This window comes from Notamacropus eugenii, chromosome 3 (assembly GCF_028372415.1).
Source record: "Notamacropus eugenii isolate mMacEug1 chromosome 3, mMacEug1.pri_v2, whole genome shotgun sequence".
NCBI lineage: Eukaryota > Metazoa > Chordata > Mammalia > Diprotodontia > Macropodidae > Notamacropus > Notamacropus eugenii.
Genome location: NC_092874.1, coordinates 224,797,328 through 224,820,985, shown reverse-complemented (window position 1 = coordinate 224,820,985; position 23,658 = coordinate 224,797,328). Strand labels below are relative to the sequence as shown.

The 23,658-nt window shown below is 42.7% G+C and overlaps 1 protein-coding gene across 1 annotated transcript; it reads right to left on the bottom strand.

Moving 5' to 3' along the window:
• Positions 1–1,542: 1,542 nt before the first annotated feature.
• On the bottom strand, positions 1,543–22,384 carry KRT7 (keratin 7). Its single transcript, XM_072654732.1, has 9 exons — positions 21,835–22,384; positions 19,233–19,444; positions 16,624–16,684; positions 14,734–14,829; positions 13,564–13,728; positions 12,172–12,297; positions 9,966–10,186; positions 5,749–5,783; positions 1,543–1,993 (listed from the first exon to the last, which is right to left on the bottom strand). Exons 1-9 carry the CDS (start codon positions 22,207–22,209, stop codon positions 1,833–1,835), a joined length of 1,452 nt encoding a protein of 483 aa, XP_072510833.1. The 5' UTR covers positions 22,210–22,384; the 3' UTR covers positions 1,543–1,832.
• Between the last annotated feature and the right edge of the window lie 1,274 nt (positions 22,385–23,658).

Here is a 23,658-nt window from a genome sequence, read left to right as displayed (position 1 = left end):
ACCAGGGATCAGGCCTCCATTTTATGGTCAAATGCATTTGGGGAATATGGTCCACTCCATCTAGAGGTCATTTAGTCTCTGCTCTCTTCCAGTGAGAGATATTCCACAATTTCATGAAGCAGTTCATTCTGAATGAAGACAACCATCATTTTAAAAGAAGTTTCCCTCACAATGAGCTCACCCATTGTTCCTGGTTCTGTCCCCCTGGAACTAGGCAGAGCTAACTGCTTTCCTTCCACTTGAGAAACAAGCAAATACCCCCCAAAACAAGTATTGCCGCTTTCTCCCAAGGCTCTTTTCCAAACTAAACAAGCAAAGTTCTTTCACATTACCCTTCCAAGGCATGAGCTAGAGCACAGAGTTCCCCACTGATCTCTCATAGAATGTCAGTGATCACTTTCTTGACAAATCCAATATGCTGATTAAAAAAAAAAACAAAACAGTTACCATATTCCCTAACATCTCTGCAGTATTTGACACTATTTTTCTCTTTCCAGAATCCTCATTCTCTTGGCTTCCCACACTTTGCTGGTTCTCTTCCTGCCTCTAACCATTTCTCTTTCTCCTTCCTTCATCTACTCTTCCTTTTCCAACCCCTTAGCATAATTGCTTTACCAAGGTTTGGTTGTCAGCTATATATGTAAATTACTACAGTACTCCAATAGATCTCATACAAAGAAGATGCCCTTCAATGACGACAGTGAATGCATCCTGCAAATGGGTGATTCATGTGTGGACGAGTCATAGACTTCTATCTTCCTGAGATAATATTTGTAAAACACTAAGCATATGCTTGTTCCCTCTCCCCCTCACCTCTCTACCAAGCTCTACATATGGATTTTCAACTGCCTATTGGACATCTTCATAGATTCCAATTTTGGAATTGAAATGAACTTGAAAGGTTTCATCTACAATACCCTTGACAGAAGATTTCTCCACTTCTATACCCGTAGTGATGGGAAACTTTACTCTTTCATGGTGGTCTACTCCACTTGTGATCAGTTTCAAACATGAAAAAAAGTCTCCCTTCTACTGAGCTGAAATCTGCCTCCCTGTATCTATCTAGCACCTCAAATTTAATATACCTAAAGTTGAATTTATTATTTATTCCTCAAAACCTAATCTTCCTCCTGAATGGCACCACCATTCATGCAGCCAATGGGTTTAAAACCTGGATGTTGCCTTTGACTCCTTGTCAGTTATATCCTCCACCGGTCAGTAAGCACAAAGAAAGCAAGGAGTATTTGTTTATTTATCTTTGTATCTCCCCTAGTAACTAGTTCAGCAGCATTTAGTAACCACTTAATGAATTCCAGTGTGGGGGGTTAAGGATCTGAATGTGAGGAATTGAGGCTAAGATTAAGAGATGGGAACTGGGGAATGTGTATGAGCCACAAAGGTTGGGCTTTCCTCCATATTACTCTGACTTCTTGGCTTCTGAAAACGTCAGTATTGATGCCACCATCACTCATCAATCATCCCACCCCTAGACCCTTGACATCCTTGTTCTAGAATCAGAATAAAATGACTCAGTAAGCCCTCTTGAGAAGAAAAAATTTTATTAAGAGTTTTTTTTCAGATATTCCCCATAGGCCCCAAGACACACTAATCTCCACTTTCTCACTTGCTATGTAGTGGTGAAGGGAAATGGGGTGGGGTTGGGCATAGAGCAAGGGAAAAACCCATCTACAGATCCAGCTTCTCCATATCTCTTTCCTCACTGTAGCTCCAGAGAAAGGAGGCCGATCAAGGGGTAAACTAGGGGACAAGGAGAATATCTCTCTCTTCTTTCTTGCCATTTCTCCTTACTCAAGCCTCAATGGCTCCTTAGCTCAGTTCCGCACGCTCCTCCGGCTGGAAGATGTGGTTCTGGTAGAATAAGTCTTGAAGATCGTAGATCCAGTTCCACTGGAGAAACCAAGGGCATTGCTGCCCATTGTTCCACCGAAGCTCAGTCCACCTCCTAAACTTCCTCCAACTGAATTCACCACAGCTGAAGAAGAGAGAGAAGAGAGGTCAATATGTCCCCACTCCATGACTTGAACTATGGTTTATTTAGATATTCCCAGTACTACCAGGCAACTCCCTAACCCTAGCACCAGGTCAAAATACCACATTTTTGGATTATCTGTGGATTTCTTTCATACCAGGTCTCTCTTTTAAAATTTAATCATTAGGAGTGGTTCTATTGGATATGACTAAAACTGGGTGCCTGGTTAGTGTAAGCATTAAAGGACGGGAACTGAAAGAGTGGGAAGTTATTTGGGACAAGGAGGCTTGAGAGGATGGAGGGGTCCCTTCCTTTTCTGTACTTTTAGAGGAAGGAGGAAGAGCAGCCTTGCCTGTTTCCTTCCTGCCTCAGACTTGCCTATTTCTAGTGAACTTTGAATCCAACCCAATCTGGTAATTTATCCTAGAATGTCAGGGCTGATGAGGACCTCAGAGATTAGCAAGAAGTAGCTATGCAATGGAGTGCTGCACTGGACTTTAAGTGATCCCACATGAGATGTCAGACAAGGTTTGGAACTACCCAAAGAATTTCATTCTATGGCTTTCTAAAAGCCCTGAATGACACATTTATATCAAGAGAAAATCGTAGATTTGCCAACTGATAAATGGTCAAAGGATATAAACAGGCAGTTTTCAGAAGAAGAAATCAAAGCTATCAAGAATCACATTTAAAAATGTTCTAAATCACTATTGAATATAGAAATGGACATTAAAACAACTCTGAGTTCTACTACCTCACACCTATCAGATAGGCTAACATTACAGAAAAGCAAAATGACAAATGCTAGGGGGGATGGGAAAAAGAGGGACACTAGTGCATACTTGAGGGAGTTGTGATGATCCAATCATTCTGGAGAACAATTTGCAACTATGCCCAAAGGGCTATAAAACTATGCATACTTTTAGAGCCAGAGATCAAAAAAAGGGAGAAGCACCTATATGTGCAAAAGTATTTCAAGAAGCTTTTTTTGTGGTGGCAAAGAGTTGGAAATTGAGCAGAGGCCTACCAATTGGGAAACGTCTGAATATGTTGTGGTATATGATTGTGACGGAATACTATTGTGTTCTAAGAAATAACAAGCAAAATGATTTCAGAAAAACCTAGGAAGTCTTATATGAACTGATGTAAAGTGAATTGAGTAGAACCAGAAGAACATTGTACATGGTAACAGAAATATTGCAACAATGACCAACTATGAAAGACAAAGGTTCAAAAGAATTCCAAAAGAGCCATGCTAAAAAAAGAAAAAAACCACTATCTCCAGAAAGAGAGAACTGATGAACTCTGAATATGGATCAAAGCATACTTTTTTTTTTTACTTTCTTTCTTTTCCTCGGTATTTTGTGCATGTTTTCTTTTGCAGCATGGCTAATATGGAACTCTTTTCCATGACTTCACATGCATAATTGATATCATGTTGCTTGCCTTCTCTAGGGGTGGAAAATAAGTGAGAGGGAAGAAGAGAATAGGCAACTCTGAATTTTTAAAAATGAATGTTAAAAAGGTTTAATTAATTGGGAAGTATTTAACAAAATAGATTTTAAATTTTAGAGAGACAGCTATAGAGATATTAATAGATTCTAAATGGTACAAGATGGCACTATATGTCATTAAGAATTGTGAAACATGTTCAGTGTGCTCAAATGAAAGTTCTACTAAATCAAGCCATATCTTTAAAGATTATAAATGCCAGTAAATTCTTGGAGCTAGTGAATATAGACTTGCTAAACTCTCAAGGGAGATAGTAAGAATATAAACAACATCCTTATGGTGTCTGACTATTTCAGTGGGTTTCTAGAGACCTGAAATCTCCTCCTACCAATGTGTACGTGTGTGTGTGTGTGTGTGTGTGTGTGTGTGTGTGGTTTCTCTGCAAAGATCTGAATTGAAGAAGGTAGAAATGAAAGGAGGAATTGAAAAGTCTAAAACCATACCTGACCATCTCCCTCAAAAAGAGCCACAACCTGAGTAACTTAATCACACATTACTGAATATGCTGGGGACCATAAGACATGAGTTGAAGGCACAATAGAAGCAACATGTGGCATTTTGAATGTGTGCACATTATGATATGAAGAATGCCATGGGCTTGGCCTCACAGCTGCTGGTTTAGGGGAGAGCCACAATCATGTACTGATCTGTACTTCAGCATCTCAGAAGGTGGAGTGAAAGACATGGAAAATCAATCACTACATTCCTCAGCTGAGAGATTCCTTGAAGTAGGCTACTCACTTTGAATTCACATAGAAGCCTGTAGTGGTATGTATGATGATCAGATTTAGAACTCCAGGAAAGGGATAGATTTTCTGCTAAGAAACCTTGGTGTGCAGGGAATGCACAAGATGACAAATGGATGGAAAGTTGTCCTATGTCAAGTAGCTGAAAGGGCAGGCAGTTTGCCAATCTACAAAATAATCCTAGAGACAGTTTTCTGTTGTTCCATTGTTTCAGCTATGCCAAACTCTTCATGACCCTATTTGGGGTCCTCTTGGCAAAGATACTGGAGTGGAGAGCCATTTTCTTCTCCAGCTCATTTTAGGAACTGAGACAAACAGAACTAAGTGACTTGCCCAGAATTACATAGCTGGTGAGTATCTGAGGCCAGATTTGAACTCAGGAAGATGACTTCAGGCCCTGTACTCTAGCGTGCCATTGCTAGAGATGTGCAAAGATACCACCTATTGCCCATTGAAAATTTCGTAGGGCTCCTTGGTGACCAACTGATGCCAAGGAAGCTCCAAGAAGGGTTAATCCAGCTACATATAGATTATTGGAAGTGGATAATAGCCAAGATGATTCAGATGAAGAGGAAGCCTCATCTTGGTACCTGCTGGAGTGTCAAGGAGGACAATCAAATGAGTCCCAGCCTTAGTGAGACCTCTGGACCAACAGGGTATGGCAGGAGAGTGGAAAGGTAAGGCTGACATTGGAAACCATTGTACTGCCTAATGTTTCCAGTTCTGTTCCAGATATGGAAGAGAAGCTGTCTATAGGTTTTAGAAGCAGCAACTGATAGCCTAGGCCATACACAAGCTCAGGACTGTGGTGACACAAAGGTGTGGTGCCATCAGTAAGTCATGAAAGAAGCAACAGGACTATTTGGTCCTGCAGGGAAAAGTCACAGTCACAGATATAGTATAAGAAAGAAGCTAACAAGGTTTTCTTGGGATGCACAGGGTATAAAAAGTAAAAGAATGACACAGTTAGACAGATAATGGTGATTATTAGAAAGCAAATAATGGATGTAATGGTTGATGCCTAACCAAGTGATATGCACTCTATAAGCAACTGCAACTTATGCAACGTGTTATATTTGATCTATATATTTGTTGCACAGCATATATCTTGCTCTATGAGTTAATTGAACAAATAATGTTTTTGCAAGTGACCTATGTATTTGGTTACTACGTGCATCCCTGATAGACCTAGAGGGTGGAAGGGGTTTGCACAAGGACACGAACTAAACTTTGAGTTTCCTCTTTGTTTGGTTTTGGTTTTTTTGCCCACCAGTTGTATCCCATGGCCTGAGAACTGGAGTGTCTACTTGCTTTCTTGTGCCAGCTGTAGTGACCAAGGAAAAAACAGTAAAGGGTTAGGGCAATTGCAGATAATTCCAGACAAAATCCTAGGCCTGAAGAGGACTGCTTCCATGCTCAGCTGGGACACTCAGGAGGCCTGAGATAGTTGACCCTAGGTCTCTGTGATTTGAGTGTCAATTCCAAAAACCAGTGACTTACAGATATTGACAGCTCCAACTCCATCTCCAGACAACCTAAAATTTAAAAAAGGACTGGTTAAAGCTTATATTTCTTCACGGCTTCTAGTCATTTTTTGTAACAAATTCATACTCTTCATACCATACTTTGATACCCTCCCTTCTGTCATAACATATGCTGCTTCTTCCAGCTCCATCTTTCCTGCACCTTTCAAGCTTTGACTCCCTGCTTGAAGCCTAGGGTGTACTTAACTTTTCCCTCTCTTCCTGCAAGACCCATTTCAAGTGCTAAAACCTTACTCTATTAATCTGCATTCTACCCGCAAACTGAAAATCATGTCTCCCTTGACATTTTATTATTTCAAGCATTCTGTATTATAGATTTTGCTTTGTACATGTTACATCCCACATCCTCGCTCCTAACCAGCTCTTTGAAGGCAGGAACTGGTCATTTTTTCATCTTGGTATCACCTCCATCTAGCCCCATGCCTGACACATAATAAGTATTTAATAATTGTCTGTTGAATGAAAACAAAAACAAAAAAATTCAATGAATGCTCTTGTCTAGCAACCTTGCTCACCACTCCCTAACTTTTTTTTCCTATCTTTTCCTTTCCTATCTCTGAGTCTTCTAATAAGGCTCTTTCCTAGACCTCAAACATCTCTTTTTAGTTAATTTCTTTATTTTTTTTAGTTAGTTTTTTAGTTTATTTTTAAAGTTAATTTCTTTATTTTTCAACATTCACTTCTATAAGTTTTAAATTTTCTCCCCCTCTCTCCCTTCCCTCCCTCCTCCCCAAGATGGCATGCAATCAGACGTAGGCTCTACATATATATTCCTATTAAACATATTTTCATATTAGTCATGTGGTATAGAAGAATTAGAGCAACTGACCTCAAACATCTTACCCAGGTTTCTTTCCCCTGACTTTCACAAACCAGCTGAATGCTCCCTCCCTAACTCAGTTTCCCTCAGGCTCCATTCCTTCCATCTCTCACCATTCCCTATCTCCAGCTACTCATTGTGGAAGCAAGGTAGGACTTGGAGTCAGGAAGCTTGGACTCTTCTAGTCTTTGTCCCTGTTGCTTACTTGTTCTATGACATTTGGCAAGTCGCCTAATATTTTTGTTCTTGAGTCGTTTCAGTTGTGTCTGACTCTTCATGACCCCATTTAGGGTTTTCTTGGCAAAAATACTGGAAAGGCATGCCATTTCCTTCTCCAGCTCATTTCACAGATGAGGAAACCGAGGCAAACAGGGATTTGCCCAGATTTTGTCCAGGATTTGCCCAGACAGAGCTAGTGTCTGATGTCAGATTGAAACTCAGGAAGACAAGTCTTTCTGACTCCAGGGCCAACTCTTTATCCATTGCACCACCTAGCTACCCCAATATCTTTGGGCCCCCTGAAAAAATGGGGATAAGAATACTTACTATAGCCAACTATGTTGTTATGAAAAGAGCATTTTGTAAATCCCATAGAAAGAACTTGCTATAGGAAACATAAGCACTCAATTTTATTATTATTGTCGTTTATTAATAATTTATTTATTTAATTTGCTATTTGTTGTTTATTTATTACATATGTAAATATATTTATTTCTATTATTAAATATTGCTTATTATGCATTTACACATAAACATATTTATATTATTAAATTGTTATTTTATATTGTGTATACTATATTATTAAATTGTTTGTTTTGTTTATATATGAATATATTTATTTCTATTATTAAATATTATTTATTATTATCTATTGACTACAGATCTCTAATTGTTCATTAATTATGTATTTATCAGTTATCTTTCTTGGATCTGGTTGTTTAACCAGAGTTATCTAGCCAGAGTTACAACCAGAGTTGTCCTACTGTAAACACTCATTGTGAAGAGGGCCATTGGAGCCCCCCCCTTTTTCTGGCTCTCCTCAACCCTTATCAGGGTAGGGCTCTCTTTGCCCTTGGTGGGGAAGTAGGGAATGAACTGGCTCTCAATAATGGTTGACTTGGTGCCAATGAAGGGAAGAGGGAAGTGAAGGGTCAGCCTGCAGCAAACTTGTATGATTTTTACAGATGTTATGAAGATGAAAAATTTATTCGTGGCAGCTGCTTATTTATATTGTGACTCATGCCCATTAGAAAGAAGCAGTTGGCCTTGGGGCCATGATGACTGTCTGCTGCAGAGCAAACAGTTGCTAGGAGACAGCCTGGTTTGCCCTCCCCTTCTGATTCTTTGCAGCCAAGAACATTGAGAAAAGATTATGGGGATCAAGGCTATTTATCAAGAGGGGTACCATAGAATCATATTCAAGTGCTTAAAGAGGTTTGTTGTTTTTTTTTTATTGTGCGGGGTCCTTTCTCCTCCAAAAATAGAACATTGTGTTGAGTTAGAACAAAGGCCAGAAGCCATTAGTTCACTGTGGGAAATCACTTTGCAACCCAGAGCCTCAGTTCCCTCATCTGTTAAATGTGGTCTTTGAGTTTCATGGTCCCTAAACTCCCTTTCAGCTAAAGACTTTCAGAGCACAGAGTATGTGGAGGTTGGAACGTTTTAGAAGAAAGAAGCTAAGCTAGAGAGTTAATACATTAATAGACAAGACATCCTGTCGGTTCCCATTCTTTTCTCAAGAGGAAGTGGCCTCTAAGTCGTAAGAGGAGGGGAGGAAAGGAAAACAGGATTTCTCTCTGTGATCAGTTCAGTTGCTAGTCTAGTTGTTTCCCCAGAGGCAGTTGGGACTTGAATTTCCTCCTCTTCTTGGGGACATTTGCATGCTCTGAATCATTCATTTGGGGCTCCAGTGCCCAGCCCCAAAGAGGCTAGAACAATCAACCAAGAAACTCCCTTTCCAATCTCAAACTCCCCACTCACACACCCCATTTTACCACAGTTGGCAAAGATCCTATCTCACATTTCTCACTACTCCATCCCTACCAGACTTTCATGGGTCACTTCTTCATCCTCCCACACCCACAACTCCACCCCATTCCCCACTCTGTACCCCTAACACTCCCCCACCCTGAGGTAGGTGGTAGCTATTCCCAATCCTGACTTTGTCTAATAAGAGTTCATAAGATCAAAAGATTTAGACCTAAAAAGGACTTTAGGAAGATACATTGGGGGAAAGCTGGATTTAGAGTCAGATAACCTGGGTTCAAATCCTAGCTGGGCTGCTTACCGCTTGTAATAATCTAAGACAAGTCACTTAACCTCTCTGTGCCTCAGTTTCCTCATCTGTAAGGGTAAGCTGTAAAGACTAACAGAGGAGTCCCGTTTCGCTGAACTGTTTTTTCTTTATTTCAAAGGAGGGTCTTATTGCTGGGGATGGAAAGAGTTTATATCAGTAACTAATTGTAGTGTGAATAACAACAATCCATAACAAAATTTTTAAAAGAAAAGAAATAAAATGGAGGGGTCGACCAATCCCATTCAGATGATGCCACTCCTTTGTCTTTGGATCTAATGATCTATACCCTATAATTTAGCATTTGATTATATTCTACATTACTATCTAATTAGGTATTTGATCTAAGCCTTTTCTCCCCAGCCAAACTCTTAGCTGTTGGAGGGAAAAGGTATACAGAGAAACAGTGCAGTATACTGAAAAGCACATTGAACTTAGAGCCAGAAGACTCAAGTGCAAATTAAATCCCAGCTATACTATTTACTTTATGTGTGATCTTTTATTGGATATCTCCCTCCTTGAGTCTGTTTGCTCATCTGTAAAATGGGGGTGGTAGTAGTTACACTATAATCTACCTCATGGGGGGTTTTGTGAGAGCCAAATAAGATCATGTATGAAAAATACAGTTTTAAATCTTGAAACTCAACATTATGCATGCAATCTATATGCATTTGGTATTTGCTTTAAAAAACGCATCTGTAAATTGATAAATTTTGAGGAAAAGGCATCTGATACTCCCTCCAGTCCAGTATTGGCTTCAGACATATCAGCGTTGTTTCTATCTCTTTTTTCTTCTGATCTTCTTGCCTTATTCATTCAATAAACATTTAGTGAGGGAGCCTTCCACCATCCTCTCTGTTTGCCTCCTACCTCACCATCTGTTAAAGATCACGTCAGGTACTGCTTGATAATTAAAGCTTCTGAAAATGGGATAACCTGCCTCATACAGCAATAAGTTTCCCTTCCCTGTCCGTCACGGTCATGGCCACTAAGTGTTTGGGGGCTGGTCTGCACGAGAGACCCCACCTCCCTTCCTACCGCCAAATGCCACAATGCCCACCTGCTCTCCTCGCCTTCCAGCAGCTTCCGATAGGTGGCGATCTCAATGTCCAGGGCTAGCTTGACATTGAGCAGATCCTGGTACTCCCGCAACTGCCGGGCCCTTTCCTGCTTGCTTCTGTGCAGGGCAGCCTCCAGTTCTTCCTGCTTTGCCCGGGCATCCTTGAGAGCCAGCTCACCGCGTTCTTCAGCCTCTGCGATGGAGGCCTCCAGTTTTGCACGCTGTGGGGCAGAGAGGGTGGGAGGTGAAGAAAGGAGAGGGCAAGAGGGAAGAGGGAAGCTTTAGGCATTGGCTTGGAGTCTGTGATCCTTGAGAGAGAGACAGACAGACAGAGAGGAGAGAGAGATAAGAGACAGACAGAGAGACAGAGACAAAGACAGAGAGACAGAGACAAAGAGAGAGAGACAGAGAAAGGAGAGACAGAGCTAGAGGAGAAAGACAGAGACAGAGAGGGGGAGAGGGAGGGAGGGGGGAAAGAGAGGAGAGATAGAGAGAAAAGAGACAGAGAGCTATACATATATACATACACGCAAACACATATGATATATGCATAGATGTACATTTATATAGCACTTCAAAGTTTGCAAAGTGCTTTACAAATATTTCTCATCCTCACAGCAACCCTGGGAGGTGGGTGCTATTATTATCCACATTTTACAGATGACAAAATTGAGTCAGACAGAGATTAGGTGACTTGCCTAGGGTAACACAGCTAGTAAGTATCTGAGACCAAATTTGGACTTGGATCTTCCAGCCTCCAGGATAAAAGCTAAAGGTGTCTCCAGAGACTTTGGATTCCCTCAGATCTCCACCATGGGCTCCAATTAACTACTGGGCATCATTTGGGGACTACAATGCCAGAGTGGTATGATGTATGCTAATTCAAACTCCAAGCCTTCAGAAAGCCCCAGGCCCTTTCCTTCATTTCCTTCATTCCTTCACAACCAAATTATATGAGTCAAGGTAAGAAGAAAATACTCTGCTCCTGATCTGGGAACCAATTTGTGGTCCCGGAGAGGAAGTTCTAGGTTCTCTGGAAGAAAAATACAGAATAACTCCTCGACCAGTTCAGAACCACCAAAATAGTCCAGAAATTCCTCCTAAGACACTCCCAGGTTCAAATACGGGTTGGAACAGGCCCCCTGGGGCAGCTGAGGGGCCTTGTTAAGTCTGAGTCCCCCAACTGAGGAATTAATAAAGAACTTGAAATCATTTAGGATCAGCCTAGAGGTAGAGAGAGGGTAAGGAAAGAGACCTGTTTGTCCCATCAGTCCTGATAGCTTCTGGGCCCCCCATGTGTTCTCCCCTCCTCAGATCCTGCTTGGAGTATCCCTAACAGATCAACGGGATACCCCAGTCTAGTACTTTCCAGGCCCAGAGTGAACCAGCAACTTAACTAGCAGCAAAACTAGGACAGAGAGACCTGGACTTTGTCCCTGGGGCACTAAAATACAAAGAGCATGAAAAATGTAAATAATGAGTTTAAAAGATTGTGCAATTGAAAAATGCGCTGCATTCACATGTTGGCTTCATAGACACTCTTTCCACAACATGGAAACAACTGCATTTAGCACGCTTACGTTAAAAAGAATAATTAGTTAAAACAGGAAACTACTAGATGGCCAGGATTATGAATAATACCCAGCTCTGAGTCACTATAGTAATTAAATATCTCTAAGCTGAATTGACCAAATGACCTCTTGTATTATTTTCCCATCATGAATCACAATGATTTATGCTGCTTGCTCTCAGCTTCAAAATTACTAGGTATGGTTCTGTCAAATAGCTGTCAGTTCTGTCTCTCCGGCTGGGCTTCTGTCTTTTTCCTTTGGGGTCCCATCCTTCAGAATGGAAGATGAACTCCAGGGAGTAAACAGTCCCTTCTGTATATCTTACAGCAATTCCAAATGGGAGTAAGTCTGAGGTAGGGTTGTGAGTATTATCACCCTCCTCCCTCATACCACCCTACACACGCGCGCGCGCGCGCGTGTACACACAGACACATAAGTATATAAAGAAGCCAATGAAGAAGAAGCAATGGGAGTGGGTAGGATATCAGCAAGGGATGAGGGGACCAGAAATTGGCATGGTTTTCACAATGCTGAAAATTCACTTGTCTCACAATGCCAACTTTCTTTCTTTTAGGAATCAAAATATTGGGCATTTGGGGCTTGTTAGCTGTGGTAGGGGAGGGGTCCCACACTACCTGGCCCTTGACATTGTCAATCTCAGCCTGCAATCTCTGGATGGCTCTGTTCATCTCAGAGATCTCATTCCGTGTGCTCCGAAGGTCTTCACCATGTTTCCCAGCCTGTGCCTGGAGGGACTCAAACTAGAAGGAAGAAATGAGAAGATGACAGGAGGTGATTAATGAGAATGAACAATTCATCCACAGAGCCAAGAAGGTAGCCCTCGGTGTTCCCTGCTCAGGTGTGTCCCTCCTACATGCATGCACAAGCCACCAACAATCTCCCTTAGCCTTTGTCTAGAATGGCCTCACTTCCCACCACCTGCTGAAGTCCTACCCATTGCTTTAAAGCTCAATGCCAATCTAGCTCTTCTGTGAAGTCTTCCCTCAGACCCTTTCCAGTAATGTTCTCTTTTCTCTGACTTCACATGATATTTCATTTTGTAATAATAATAATTAATAATAACTAACATTTATATATAGCATCTAAATATGTGCCAAGCACTTTGCTAAGCATTTTACAAATATTATCTCATTTAATCCTCACAACAATGCTGGGAGATAGGTATTACTATCCCCATTTTATAGTCGAGGAAACTGAGGCAAACAGAGGCTAAATGACTCATCTGGGATAGGGCCTGGAACTGTGATTTCATTGCTACAGGAAACTCCTTACTGAGGGAACTCTCCCTTCCAACATAAGGTGGGACCATCTCTATAAATCATAGTCATTCATATTCATATATAGAAAACTAAAAGACTAGTGACTTGCCCAGGGTCACACAGCCAGGGTCAGAAGAAGGACTTGACTTCAAGTCTTCTTGACTCCAAAGTGGGCACTCTATCCACCAAGTCACAATGTCTCTCTGTTGTACTTGGAGTATAATATTCTGTATTATAGGTATATACTGTATATATTAATATATATGTATTACAGGTGTGTATATATATGTATCTATCTATGTGTGTATGTATTATAGGTATATGTATGTGTGTATATATATAATTTATATATGTATGTGTGTGTATATATGTATTATATATATATATATATATATATATATATACACGTACAGGTATCTCTATCTTCCTACACTAGGATCCTCTTTCCATGTCTTATCATGACATGAAGTTGGTTCTTGCTTCTTGAAAACTATACCCATTATATTTCTAATAAGAATCTTTGATGAGTACCCAAGAAGAGGAAATGATATCTTACTATGGTTCTATGTACTGAGGATTTCTGTTTGGGGCTGACTGGTATCTGAGGAAAACTATGGTCCATTCAGTCTTGAAGAATAAGCCTTTGTCCGTCTGAACTGAATGAGGTAGGTCAGAGGAATTAATAGGATGACCTCAGCAGGTCCTTACCAGGTGGGGGATTTGAACCCATCCCAAAGCCCCATTCACCTTAATCTGGTACCAGGATTCAGCTTCAGCCCGACTGCGATTGGCAATGTCTTCATACTGAGCTTTGACCTCAGAAATGATGCTGTCCAGGTCCAAGTTACGACTATTGTCCATGGAGAGGACGACAGAAGTATCTGAGATCTGGGTCTGCAGCTCATTCAGCTCCTGTAGAAACTCGAACAGTTACAGTCAGGGACCAGCAGGCAGTGCCTTTCCTCCCCCCATATTCCATAGGCCCACAACACACCAGTCAAGATTAAGAAGAAAATAAGGGGAATGCAGCAAAGAGAAAGGCAACAGATAAAGATACCCAAAGAGACACTGAGAGAGAAGTGAACAAAAGAGAGATACAAAAGATACAATGAGAGACAAAGTATAAGAGATTCTGAAAGAGAAGTGAAGAAAGAGAAGGGACAGATGCCAAGGGAAATATAGAAAGAAAGGGGCAATAATAGGAATAGTGGTCATTTATATAACACTTTCAATTTTCCTAAGTGGCCTACATGTTATTTTCTTTGAGGTTCATAGTGAGCCTACATAAGAGGCACTGCAGGTATTGTGATCCGCATTTTATAGATAAGGAAACTGAGACCCAGAAAGGTTAAGCAACCAGTCTAGCCAGGGGTAAGATTTGAACTCAAGGCTTCCTGACCCCAAGCCTAGCAAAATACCAAGACAGATATTGAAAGAGACAAACTTAAAGAGAGACTGAGAGAGATATGAGATAAACATGGATACCTAAAGATTCAGGGAAGCTTGGAAACCAAAAGTGGTGGGAGAGAGGTATAAATACAAACACATAGATACATAGAGAATCTTGTCAACATATTGTTGAATTAGAGTTTTGTTTGTATTTCTGCTGTAAAGAAGAGTCATTTGTTAGACTGTCCTTGGATTGGGGACACACACATATGTACATACACACATACATGTATTTATTACTGTATGTGTATATATACATACACATATACATAGAACAGTATAAAGTATAAAAGTATAAAGAATTACCAGTTTGTTTACACACACACACACACACACACACACACACACACACACACTCATCAAAACCCACCCCTCCAAAACACATCTGGTTAGGTGCGATACTGCCCAAAGGTTGGGAACCTCCCATTCTTCAGTCCCTAAGCATCTCACACTCCCAGAAGTCCTTACCATTTCATAAAGTGTTCTCAGGAAGTTGATCTCATCAGTCAGGCCATCTACCTTGGCCTCAAGCTCTACCTTGTTCATATAGGCATTGTCCACATCCTGGAATGTCAGAGAAAGGAAGACACCGTGAGTCCACAAAACTAGAAGCAACCACATTGACCCACTCGTGTCCAAATGATGGCCATTGGCTGCACTGATATTTAAAGTCATGGCTTACATATGTCCCTTTGCTCAAAGAAAACCTATGGAGGCCACCAGCCCCCCAGGAGAACCATGGTTATTCTTAATCATAGAAGTGTTAGAATGTTGGATGAGAGTATCAAGAGCTGGAAAGCAACATCGAGGTCATAGAGTCAACCTCCAGTTTTTATAAAGAGGGCTCGGAGAATTAAACTAATTTGCACATAGGAAGTAAATAACAAAGAGTCAAGATTGAAACCTAGATCATCTGAATCCAGTTCCAAAACTCTTTCTATACTTAGCACTCAACATATTGGTTAAATGATTTTAATACTTGGTCCTGGTTAGCTAAGATTTCTTGAACCTCCAAGCTTTAGCATTTAACTACTTCCCAGATTTCAAACTAGGATTGGGATTGGACTCCCAGTTCTACCACCAACTGGTTTCATGATCTTAATTAGGAAAATTTCTTTTCCTCTCTAGGTCTATTTATTATCTGTAAAAATATTTTAAATAATTCTTATCTTGATGTCTCTCACAGAGCTGTTAGAGGATTAAATGAGATAAGGAAGACAAAAATGCTTTCAGAAGAATGTAAAGTACCTTACACATCCAATGTAACTTTAATTATTGTGGCGTGTATTGTGTGTATTATACATGCTTTCTTCTTGGTGCCGATGAGAATTCTGACCCATTATCTCCAGGGCACATGCTTTGAATGGTTTCCCCATCAGTAAAGATGGGTATGTGCTGAGCCAACCACACACTCTGAAGAGCACTCACCCATTTGTGGGGTACTTGGCCAAGACTAGGAGCGCAACTCAGAGAACAAAATGGCAACCTGATCCATCCAGAGCCCTTGAGCCATTCACGTGCTGTCCTAACCCAGCAAGACTATTGGTCTTGGGAGAAGACATTACCTATCCTAGTCATAAAGTCTTAGAGACAAAACATCAAAAACAGAAGGACCTTAGAGATAATCATTTTACAAAAGAGGAAAATGGTGGTGATCCTCTGATGGTGAAAAAGAGAAATTGATTAGTCCAAAGACACAGAGCAGTTTAGTGGCAAAACTGAAACTAAAACCAAGGTCGTCTAGACATGTAATTCACACTTCTGTAGCATCTTAAGCTGTAGCATTCATAATGAGCCTTCGTTCCAACAAACAAATGAGGTAGCACTACAAAGCAGTCAGTCACTCAATAAGCATCTGTTCAGTGCTATGGGCCAGGCACTGTGCTAAGCGCTGGAGATTCGAAGAATGGCAAAATATAGTCCCTGCCCTCAAGGAGCTCACAGTCTAACAGGAGACATGTAAATAATTAAGTACAAATAAGACACACAAAAATCAGCGGAGGGAAGGTGGTAGTATTAAGGGGACTCGAGAAAGATTTATCTAACAAGCATCTAATAAATGCCTACCATATTAAAACACGTTGACAAGTGTCATGGATCCAAAAACCAAAATCATTCCTGATTTCAAGGAATTTATTCTACTTACTTTGTCCTCAATTTCATTTGTAAGAAATGATTTCAAAGAGATTAAGCACATCAGAGCCACCAAGATGGGAACAGAGCTACCCCACCATGAGCATCATTCTTCCAACTACACATCGCTGTTGTTCTACACCAATGGGTTTTTACCATAATACAGACATGTCAGGACACATGCTGACCACTTCCTGATCACCCCTGCTCCTGCCTGTCCCTCACCTTCTTCAACACCACAAATTCATTCTCAGCAGCTGTCCGTTTATTGATTTCACCTTCATACCTGAAAATAGAAATAGATGGGGTGAGAAGGTTGGGACAGCAAGGAAGCTCCTCATTCTACCCTGCTAGGAACCCTAAAACAAAAGTAATCTGCTGATCCAGTTCTCCAATAATTTTTCTTGGAAACCAGTCCTTTTTCCCCACCCCTAACCCCCTCCAAGCCCAAGAGTCTGCCAAAGTCTAACAGAAATGTAATCTCCCAGGGTCCTCTATATGAGTTTCTCTGGAACTCTGTATGGGGCAAATGGTACTCAGAAATGGGGGTCTAAAGACACCAGGATAGACAGGGTCACAAAAGTGAATTAAGTTTGTCTTACTAGGTAGAATTAGGAATTGGGGAGAAGGTTTCAAGAGAAAAGGGGGCATTAGTTTAATAGTTTTATAATTGGGTGATCTCGGAGCATTAGTAATATTAATAATATCTAATATTTAATAATTACTAATACTAATTATAATTGTATATAAATATATAAATGATAATAATAAATGATGTTGTAGCCAATGGAGTGTAATAGCATCCAATGGTTGTCAGTGATGGCAGCTATCAAGAAAGATCCTGGGATTAAGAATCAAGAGGATTTCAATTTATTGAGGAGGAAATTGAGTCTCCAAGAGTTGTTACTTGCGCAAAACATCCAGGTTTCCCTCTGCCCCACCCTAGCCTTTGAAATCTGCTTCAATGGCCACAGGCAGACCAAGGGACAAAGAGTAGAACAGCTGTAGTACAAACAGAAAGGAAGAGCGAGCCTCCTCCCTGCCTTCCAGGATTTTTCACCACCTGCCTGTCCTCTTTCTGCTTTCTAAGTAGATCAAAGGGCAGAAGAGATCTGGGCTTTAAGGGGGCAGGGAGGAGAAAGGGAAGTGAAAATCATCAGGTTAAAAAGAGTTAGGTCCAGTGCTTAGAATCCCTAGCAGCCTTCATCAGCCCCTCCACTGTTCTCTTTTGCACCTGTCTCCACTCCACCTGCTCTGAGGATTAGGAATGTTGACTTTTCTGTGCAAGGGATGGGCAGGGCACTTCTCCATAGCCAGAAGGCAGAAGGCTCATTCTCTGCTCTTATCTAGGCCAGCTCCCACCTCCTTCCTGTTTCTGCCTGAAGTATCTAGTCCTTCTCCAAAGTGGCCCTCCTATATTAAGCCCTAGGGCCTTTAGCCTTGAGCCTACCCCTCCAAAGGCAAAGCTCATTCTCTGATACCTGCGGTACCCCACCAAAGTGTACCAGGCTTGGCCCCACCCCAGCACTCAGGCTGTGATTTCCAGTGGAAGAAAAGGGACAGCGGCTATCTCCCAGGCTGTCTTCAGAAGTCCCAGTCTTTCAGGTCTTTCACTTTCTCTGCATTCATATCTTTAGCTTTTGTGTATCCTACTGAACTCTGATGCCTCTCTCTCCCTTGACAATCCTGTCCTTTAGCATAGGATTTAGAACCAAAACTAGAAGTTCAACTAACATAGCTTGTTCATCTTCCAAGAGAGAATACCAAGACCCAGAGAGGTTAGAACTTTTCCACCTCTGAACCCAAGTCCTCTGATTCCCAATCTAATGCTCCTTTCACCCTATCACGCTGCCACCTCTCCAGGAGTCCTGTATTCTGCATCCCCACATAAGTGGGATGCTTCATTTGTATTTGTCTATATTCTGTTTGGAAAGGTTTCTTCCACCTGAATCACCCGTGCTAGAATAAAGCATTCTCTCTTCTCCCACTCCTCTCTCTTTCAAGAGCAACTCATAGAAGGAATCATCACTAGTGTTAGTCCTTGTCCAAGAAAGGGGAACACCTGCTTTTTGCTTTGATGACCAGACTCAGAAAGAGCCTCTCTCTACCTCAAAAGAGCACACTGTAAAGGTGGGGGAGAGAGGAAGGGATGCTTCAGGACTTGTCAATAAGAGTCATAAACCAAGTAGTTTCAGCCTGCCACTCCTGAGATTCCAATAAGAGGGGACAAAGCTACATGACATGTGGATGGTAGGCAGACTTGCAACTGGACTATTTACTCAGAAAGACTTAGAGGGAAGCATGATGGCTACCTTTAAGCATTTAAAAGGCTATTATGGGAAGGAAGGAATGAGACTTGTCCCCAGTGGACAAAAAAGAACTAAGAATGAATGGAAATTAAGTGAATGGAAAGTGGCAAATGCTAGGTTTGAGGTCAGGAAAAACTCCTTACAATTAGGGCTGTGCGATAATGGAGTGAGTTCCTCACTATCGGGGAGTATTCAAGCAGATGTGATGGTTGTAGTAGATGGGATTTGGGTTCAAGTTTGAGTAGTACTGGTGTCTAGGGTCCTCCCAGAATTGAGGTTTAGTGAAAGTCTTTCTCAACATTTTGGGGGGACAGGGTGAGGTAATGAGAGCAGAAATCATATGATGGGGGAAGGGGTTTCCATAAGTAGACTGAGTCTTTCTGGGAGGAAATGATGAAAACCATGGACCTGAATTAGAGATTCATCAGCTCTGAAGACAGGAGTATGGTTGCACTAACATCAAGTATGGCAGGACTTCCACTGAGGTTCAGGGCCCCCCAATTCCCCACCTCCACCCATAATTACTTGTTTTTGAAGTCCTCCACCACGTCCTGCATGTTCTTTAACTCCCCTTCCAGCCGGCCCCGGTCTCCCTGAAGTCCGTCCAGTTGCCTCCTCAGGTTGGCAATGTGGGCTTCAAAGATGGCTGGAAGGGAGCTGCCTTTGGAGGACTTCTGCTCCTGGAGGAGTCTCCACTTGGTCTCTAGCATCTGGTTCTGCTGCTCCAGGAAGCGTACCTGAGATCCCAAGACAGAGGCAGAGAAGAGACACTGAGAGGGGCAGCTAAGTAACACAGTGAATAGAGAGCTGGGCTTGAAGTCAGAAAGACCGGAGCTCAAATCTGACCTTAGACGCTTACTAGCTGTATGACCCTAGGCAACTCATTTAACCTTTGTTTGCCTCAGTTTCATCAACTATAAAAATGAGGACTACTGGCAAAAGAGCTCCATTCACTGAGCCATCTAGCTGATCGTATTATAACAATAGTGATAATTAGTAATGATAACAACATGTCTATAGCATTGGAAGGTTTAAAGAGGACTTTCTTTACTTGTTCTTTGTACCTTATAGGGCTATAGCATTAGTATCCCCACTATACAAATAAGAAACTGAGGATCACATGATTGCTAAATAGAACAAGGATTTGTGCCCAGTTATCTGGACTCTAAGCCCAGCGCTTTGTCCACTCCTCGTGCTGGGCATTATAGGAAAATTCAGAGAGAGAATGAGGCCAGGCCAACGCCCTCCCAGCCCTACTCAGGGTGACAAATAGATAAGAAACAATAAAGGCATCGAATGCCAAGTGCCCCAGTAAATGGCAGGCTTCCTGGAGAAGACGAAATCTGATCTGGGCCCTGGGTAGAAGGAGCCGAGGTGTGGACACAACATTCCAAGTGAGAGGGATCATGCAAACAATGAGGAAGTGTGGGACTTAGTCAGGGTCAGGGAATGAATACTTCTGGAGTAGAGGGTTTCTGCAAGGAATACCGGAGAACACTCGAGAAAGGTTGGAAATGTGACGGATTTCAAATGTCAAAACTCTGGGTTGGGGTGGCAAAGGGACCAGTCATTTATAAACATTTAAGTGCCTACTGTATCCCAGTCACTGTGCTAAGTGCTGAGGATTAAGGTAAAAAACAGTCCCTGCTCTCAAAGGACTCTGAGTCTAATGGGGAAACAACATGCCAAGTGTGTACAAACAAGCTCTATACAAGATAAACTTGGAACTAACCAACAGGGGATGGCACCTGAATTAAGAGAGATTGGGAAACGCTTTCCCATAGAAAGCAGGATTTTAGCTGGGCTTTGGAGGAAGCCAGGAGATGGGAATGAGGACATGGGAAATAACCCAGGGCTGTTCCCCCCTCCCCAAAGAAACCAACCAAGACCCTGGCCCTGTGCTTCCTCTCTCCCTGTCCCAGCTCTCTTTGGACCCCTCTCAGTCTGGTCTGACCTTCCTCTGCCTCTCCTTTGGGAGGGGGAGAGGGGAAAAACAAGAAAAATCAGTCATAGGATCAGAGTTTAAAGGGACTTCCGTGATTGGTCCAACTCCTACATTTTAGAGATGAGCAACTGAGGCTCCAAAGGGAGTGAGCAACTAGAACAAGGCCACACGGATAGCGAGTGCGGAGGATGGTTGGGGTTCAGGTCCAGCAATTACAAAGCCCACACTCTTTCCGCTATGCCACACTCCTGATTAATGTCCACAGAGTAACGCTAACTCAAAGCCTCTTCATGGTCTGAGGAGAACAAAGCAAGCTCCTCACAAAACCTCTAGGAGGTAAGGAGCACGTGCATTATAAATCCCATTTTACAGAGGGAGAGACTGAAATTCAGTTACTGAATTATGGGTAGTCGCATGGGCAGTATCAGAGCCAGGATCCACAATGCCTGCTTCCGAGACCGGTGTTCTATTATTTAGTATAATATCCTGAAAATAGCTTGAGCTACTGTCCACCAAAAAATTCTGTGTCTGTGTTTGATCCCTCCCAGTTATGGTCAGTCAATCAAGTAAGCCTGTATTACGTGCTGCACTAGGTGCGGGGCATACAAAAACCAAACGAAATTGTTTTTCCCTTTACTGAGTTTACTTTTTTTTTTTTTAATTTAGGTAATCAGGGTTAAGTGATTTGCCCAGGATCACACATCTAGTGAGTGTCTGAGCCTGGATTTGAACTGATTTCTACTGGAACCATTAATTCACCTGTTCACTGAAACCCGTTCTATTCTGTCACCCCCTGAGGGAAGAGGAGCTCACCTGTTCCCAGTCTGATGAGGAAGGCAGGGCATACACACAGAGTTTTAGATGCTGGATGGGAGGAAGGGGTGGGGTGGGGTAGAGAGACAGGAAAGACTCCCAGAAGAAAGGGAGATTTAAGAACAGGTTCAAAGAAATAAGGGTTGGTCAGATTACAAGGCTCTGTAGTCCCTAAATCCCTAGAAAGGGGAAATAGGGGTAAACTAATTCCCATGTCCACTGTTAGCCTCCCCACCATCACTCCCACCCCCATCCTCCCCACTCCCTGTAATTCTAGAGTTCTCTGTAGCTTCAGGTGTTGGGGGCGGGGGTGAAAGAGAGGGGGAGGGAGAGGGAGGCCCCAAACTCTCCACCCCATCCCTTTCTTACCTTGTCAATGAAGGAGGCAAATTTGTTATTGAGGGTCTTGATCTGCTCTCGTTCCTCCTTTCGCACCTGCTGGATCTGGGGGTCAATCTCCAAATTGAGTGGGGCCAGGAGGCTCTGGTTGATGGTCACCTCCTGGAGGCCAGCCCCTCTAGCTCCAAAGCCTCCCCCGGAGGACCCTCCATAGGCAGAGCAGAATCCCACAGACACTCGAGGCCTCCCAGAACCCAAACCATAGAGACTGCTGCTTCCAAAGCCCCCCATCTGGCTGACTGAGCCTCCCCTGGAGGCTACGGAGCTCAGCAGCCCCTGGCCTCCCCTTCGAGGGAAGGCTGCAGAGCGGGAACTGAAGGTCTGGGAGCTAAACTGGACAGACATGCTGGTCAAAAATGAAGTTCTGGCTGGAGGCTGGGCGGGGCACAGCTGGACAAGCCTGGGTGAAACAGGAGTAGTGAACCTTTGGAATCCCCCCTCTCCAGAAGCTGGCCCCCTTTTATCCGTTAGGAACTGGGCTGGGCCTGCCCCAAGCCAGCTGGAGAGATCAGTTTACAGCAGGTAGGTGGGTGGGGTTGGCTTTCATCCACCTTTCTCAACCTAGCAGGAATCTCCCCAGAGAGACTAGGCTACTTTTGCCTGAGGAACTGGCTAAGGGTTGAGGAGGGGTGGGGGGAAGGGTGCAGTAATCGGGTCCAGCCACATTCAGTGCCGTGCCACCCTCAGTACCTCCTAACCCTGAGGTCCCCAAAGAGGATGACCGGGAGGGAGAAGACATTGACCCTGTCACGCTGTCATCTGGGAGGCCTCATCAGATGTAGGAGACTAGCTACAATCAGGATACAGAGATAGAGACCAAGATTGGAGAAGGGTCAGGCTGATAGCTCTGAGGGGATGGGGGCAGGATTTGTGGAAATGTCTGGGGAAGAACTAGCCATAGAAGACTTTTTGCACAAGATGAATGTAGAGCAGGGTTGCCAAAGCAAGGCAGCTGACCAAGTGGGACAATGGAAAGATCATTTAATCCCTCTGGTCTTTAGTTTTCATATGTGTGTGTGCATACACACATATATGTTTTCATATGTATGTTTTTATGTGTTTTCACATATATGTTTTCATATATTTATATGTTTTCATATATTCATATATATGTATATATAAAAGGAGGCACTTGGAGCAGATAATCTCCAAGGTCCCTTCCAGCTCTGAGGTTTATAATCCTAGACCATGGGTGTCTCAGTTTGCAGCTGACAGTGATAGTGGTGAGGGATAAAGTTGGGATTATGCGCAGACGCGGGGGCCCTGAGGTCAGTAGTGGATCATGCAACTCATGGGACAATCCCATTCCTCCATGCTTCAAGGGCCAATGTGGAAAGAGGTTTGCCTGGTGGTCCCTAGCCCAGCTCTAAGGGAAGTCAGCAGCTCTTCAGCCAAGGGAATCCTCTCCCTGAGGGACAGTTAAGCAACATGACTCCTGGATCCTAGAGCTTGATTCAGCCTCTAGTAGAACAGGTTTATCTTAGCACCCCCAGGCCTGAATTTCCTCTTAAGAAGTAGTTTGGGTAGGGTCCCATTCTACCTCTCTATCTCTTTGGCTCTTAACCCTCAGTGCCCTCCCCTTGCAGGAAGCTGTGGTCAGGTATTCTGGGAAAATCTGGTTTGTGTCCCACTCATACAGACATACAGACATTCACACAAACACACTCATAACATGGTTGGATGGGGTGGGGCATAAAATGAACGGAAGACAGAATGTTTTATAAGGGGAAGCGACAGAGAGGAGATCAAATGCTCCATAAGGAGGGCAGAGAAAGATTTTCCCTCCTACTGGAC

What these genes read in the sequence shown, in the direction of transcription:
- KRT7 (XM_072654732.1), bottom strand. Translation starts at nt 22,209, where the DNA reads ATGTCTGTCCAGTTTAGCTCCCAGACCTTCAGTTCCCGCTCTGCAGCC. An exon ending in TTGACAATGTCAAGGGCCAG is followed by an intron (nt 10,187 to 12,171) that starts GTAGTGTGGGAC and finishes TCTGCCCCACAG; the next exon opens with CGTGCAAAACTGGAGGCCTC. An exon ending in AGTTGGAGCTGTCAATATCT is followed by an intron (nt 1,994 to 5,748) that starts GTAAGTCACTGG and finishes TCTCTTCTTCAG; the next exon opens with CTGTGGTGAATTCAGTTGGA.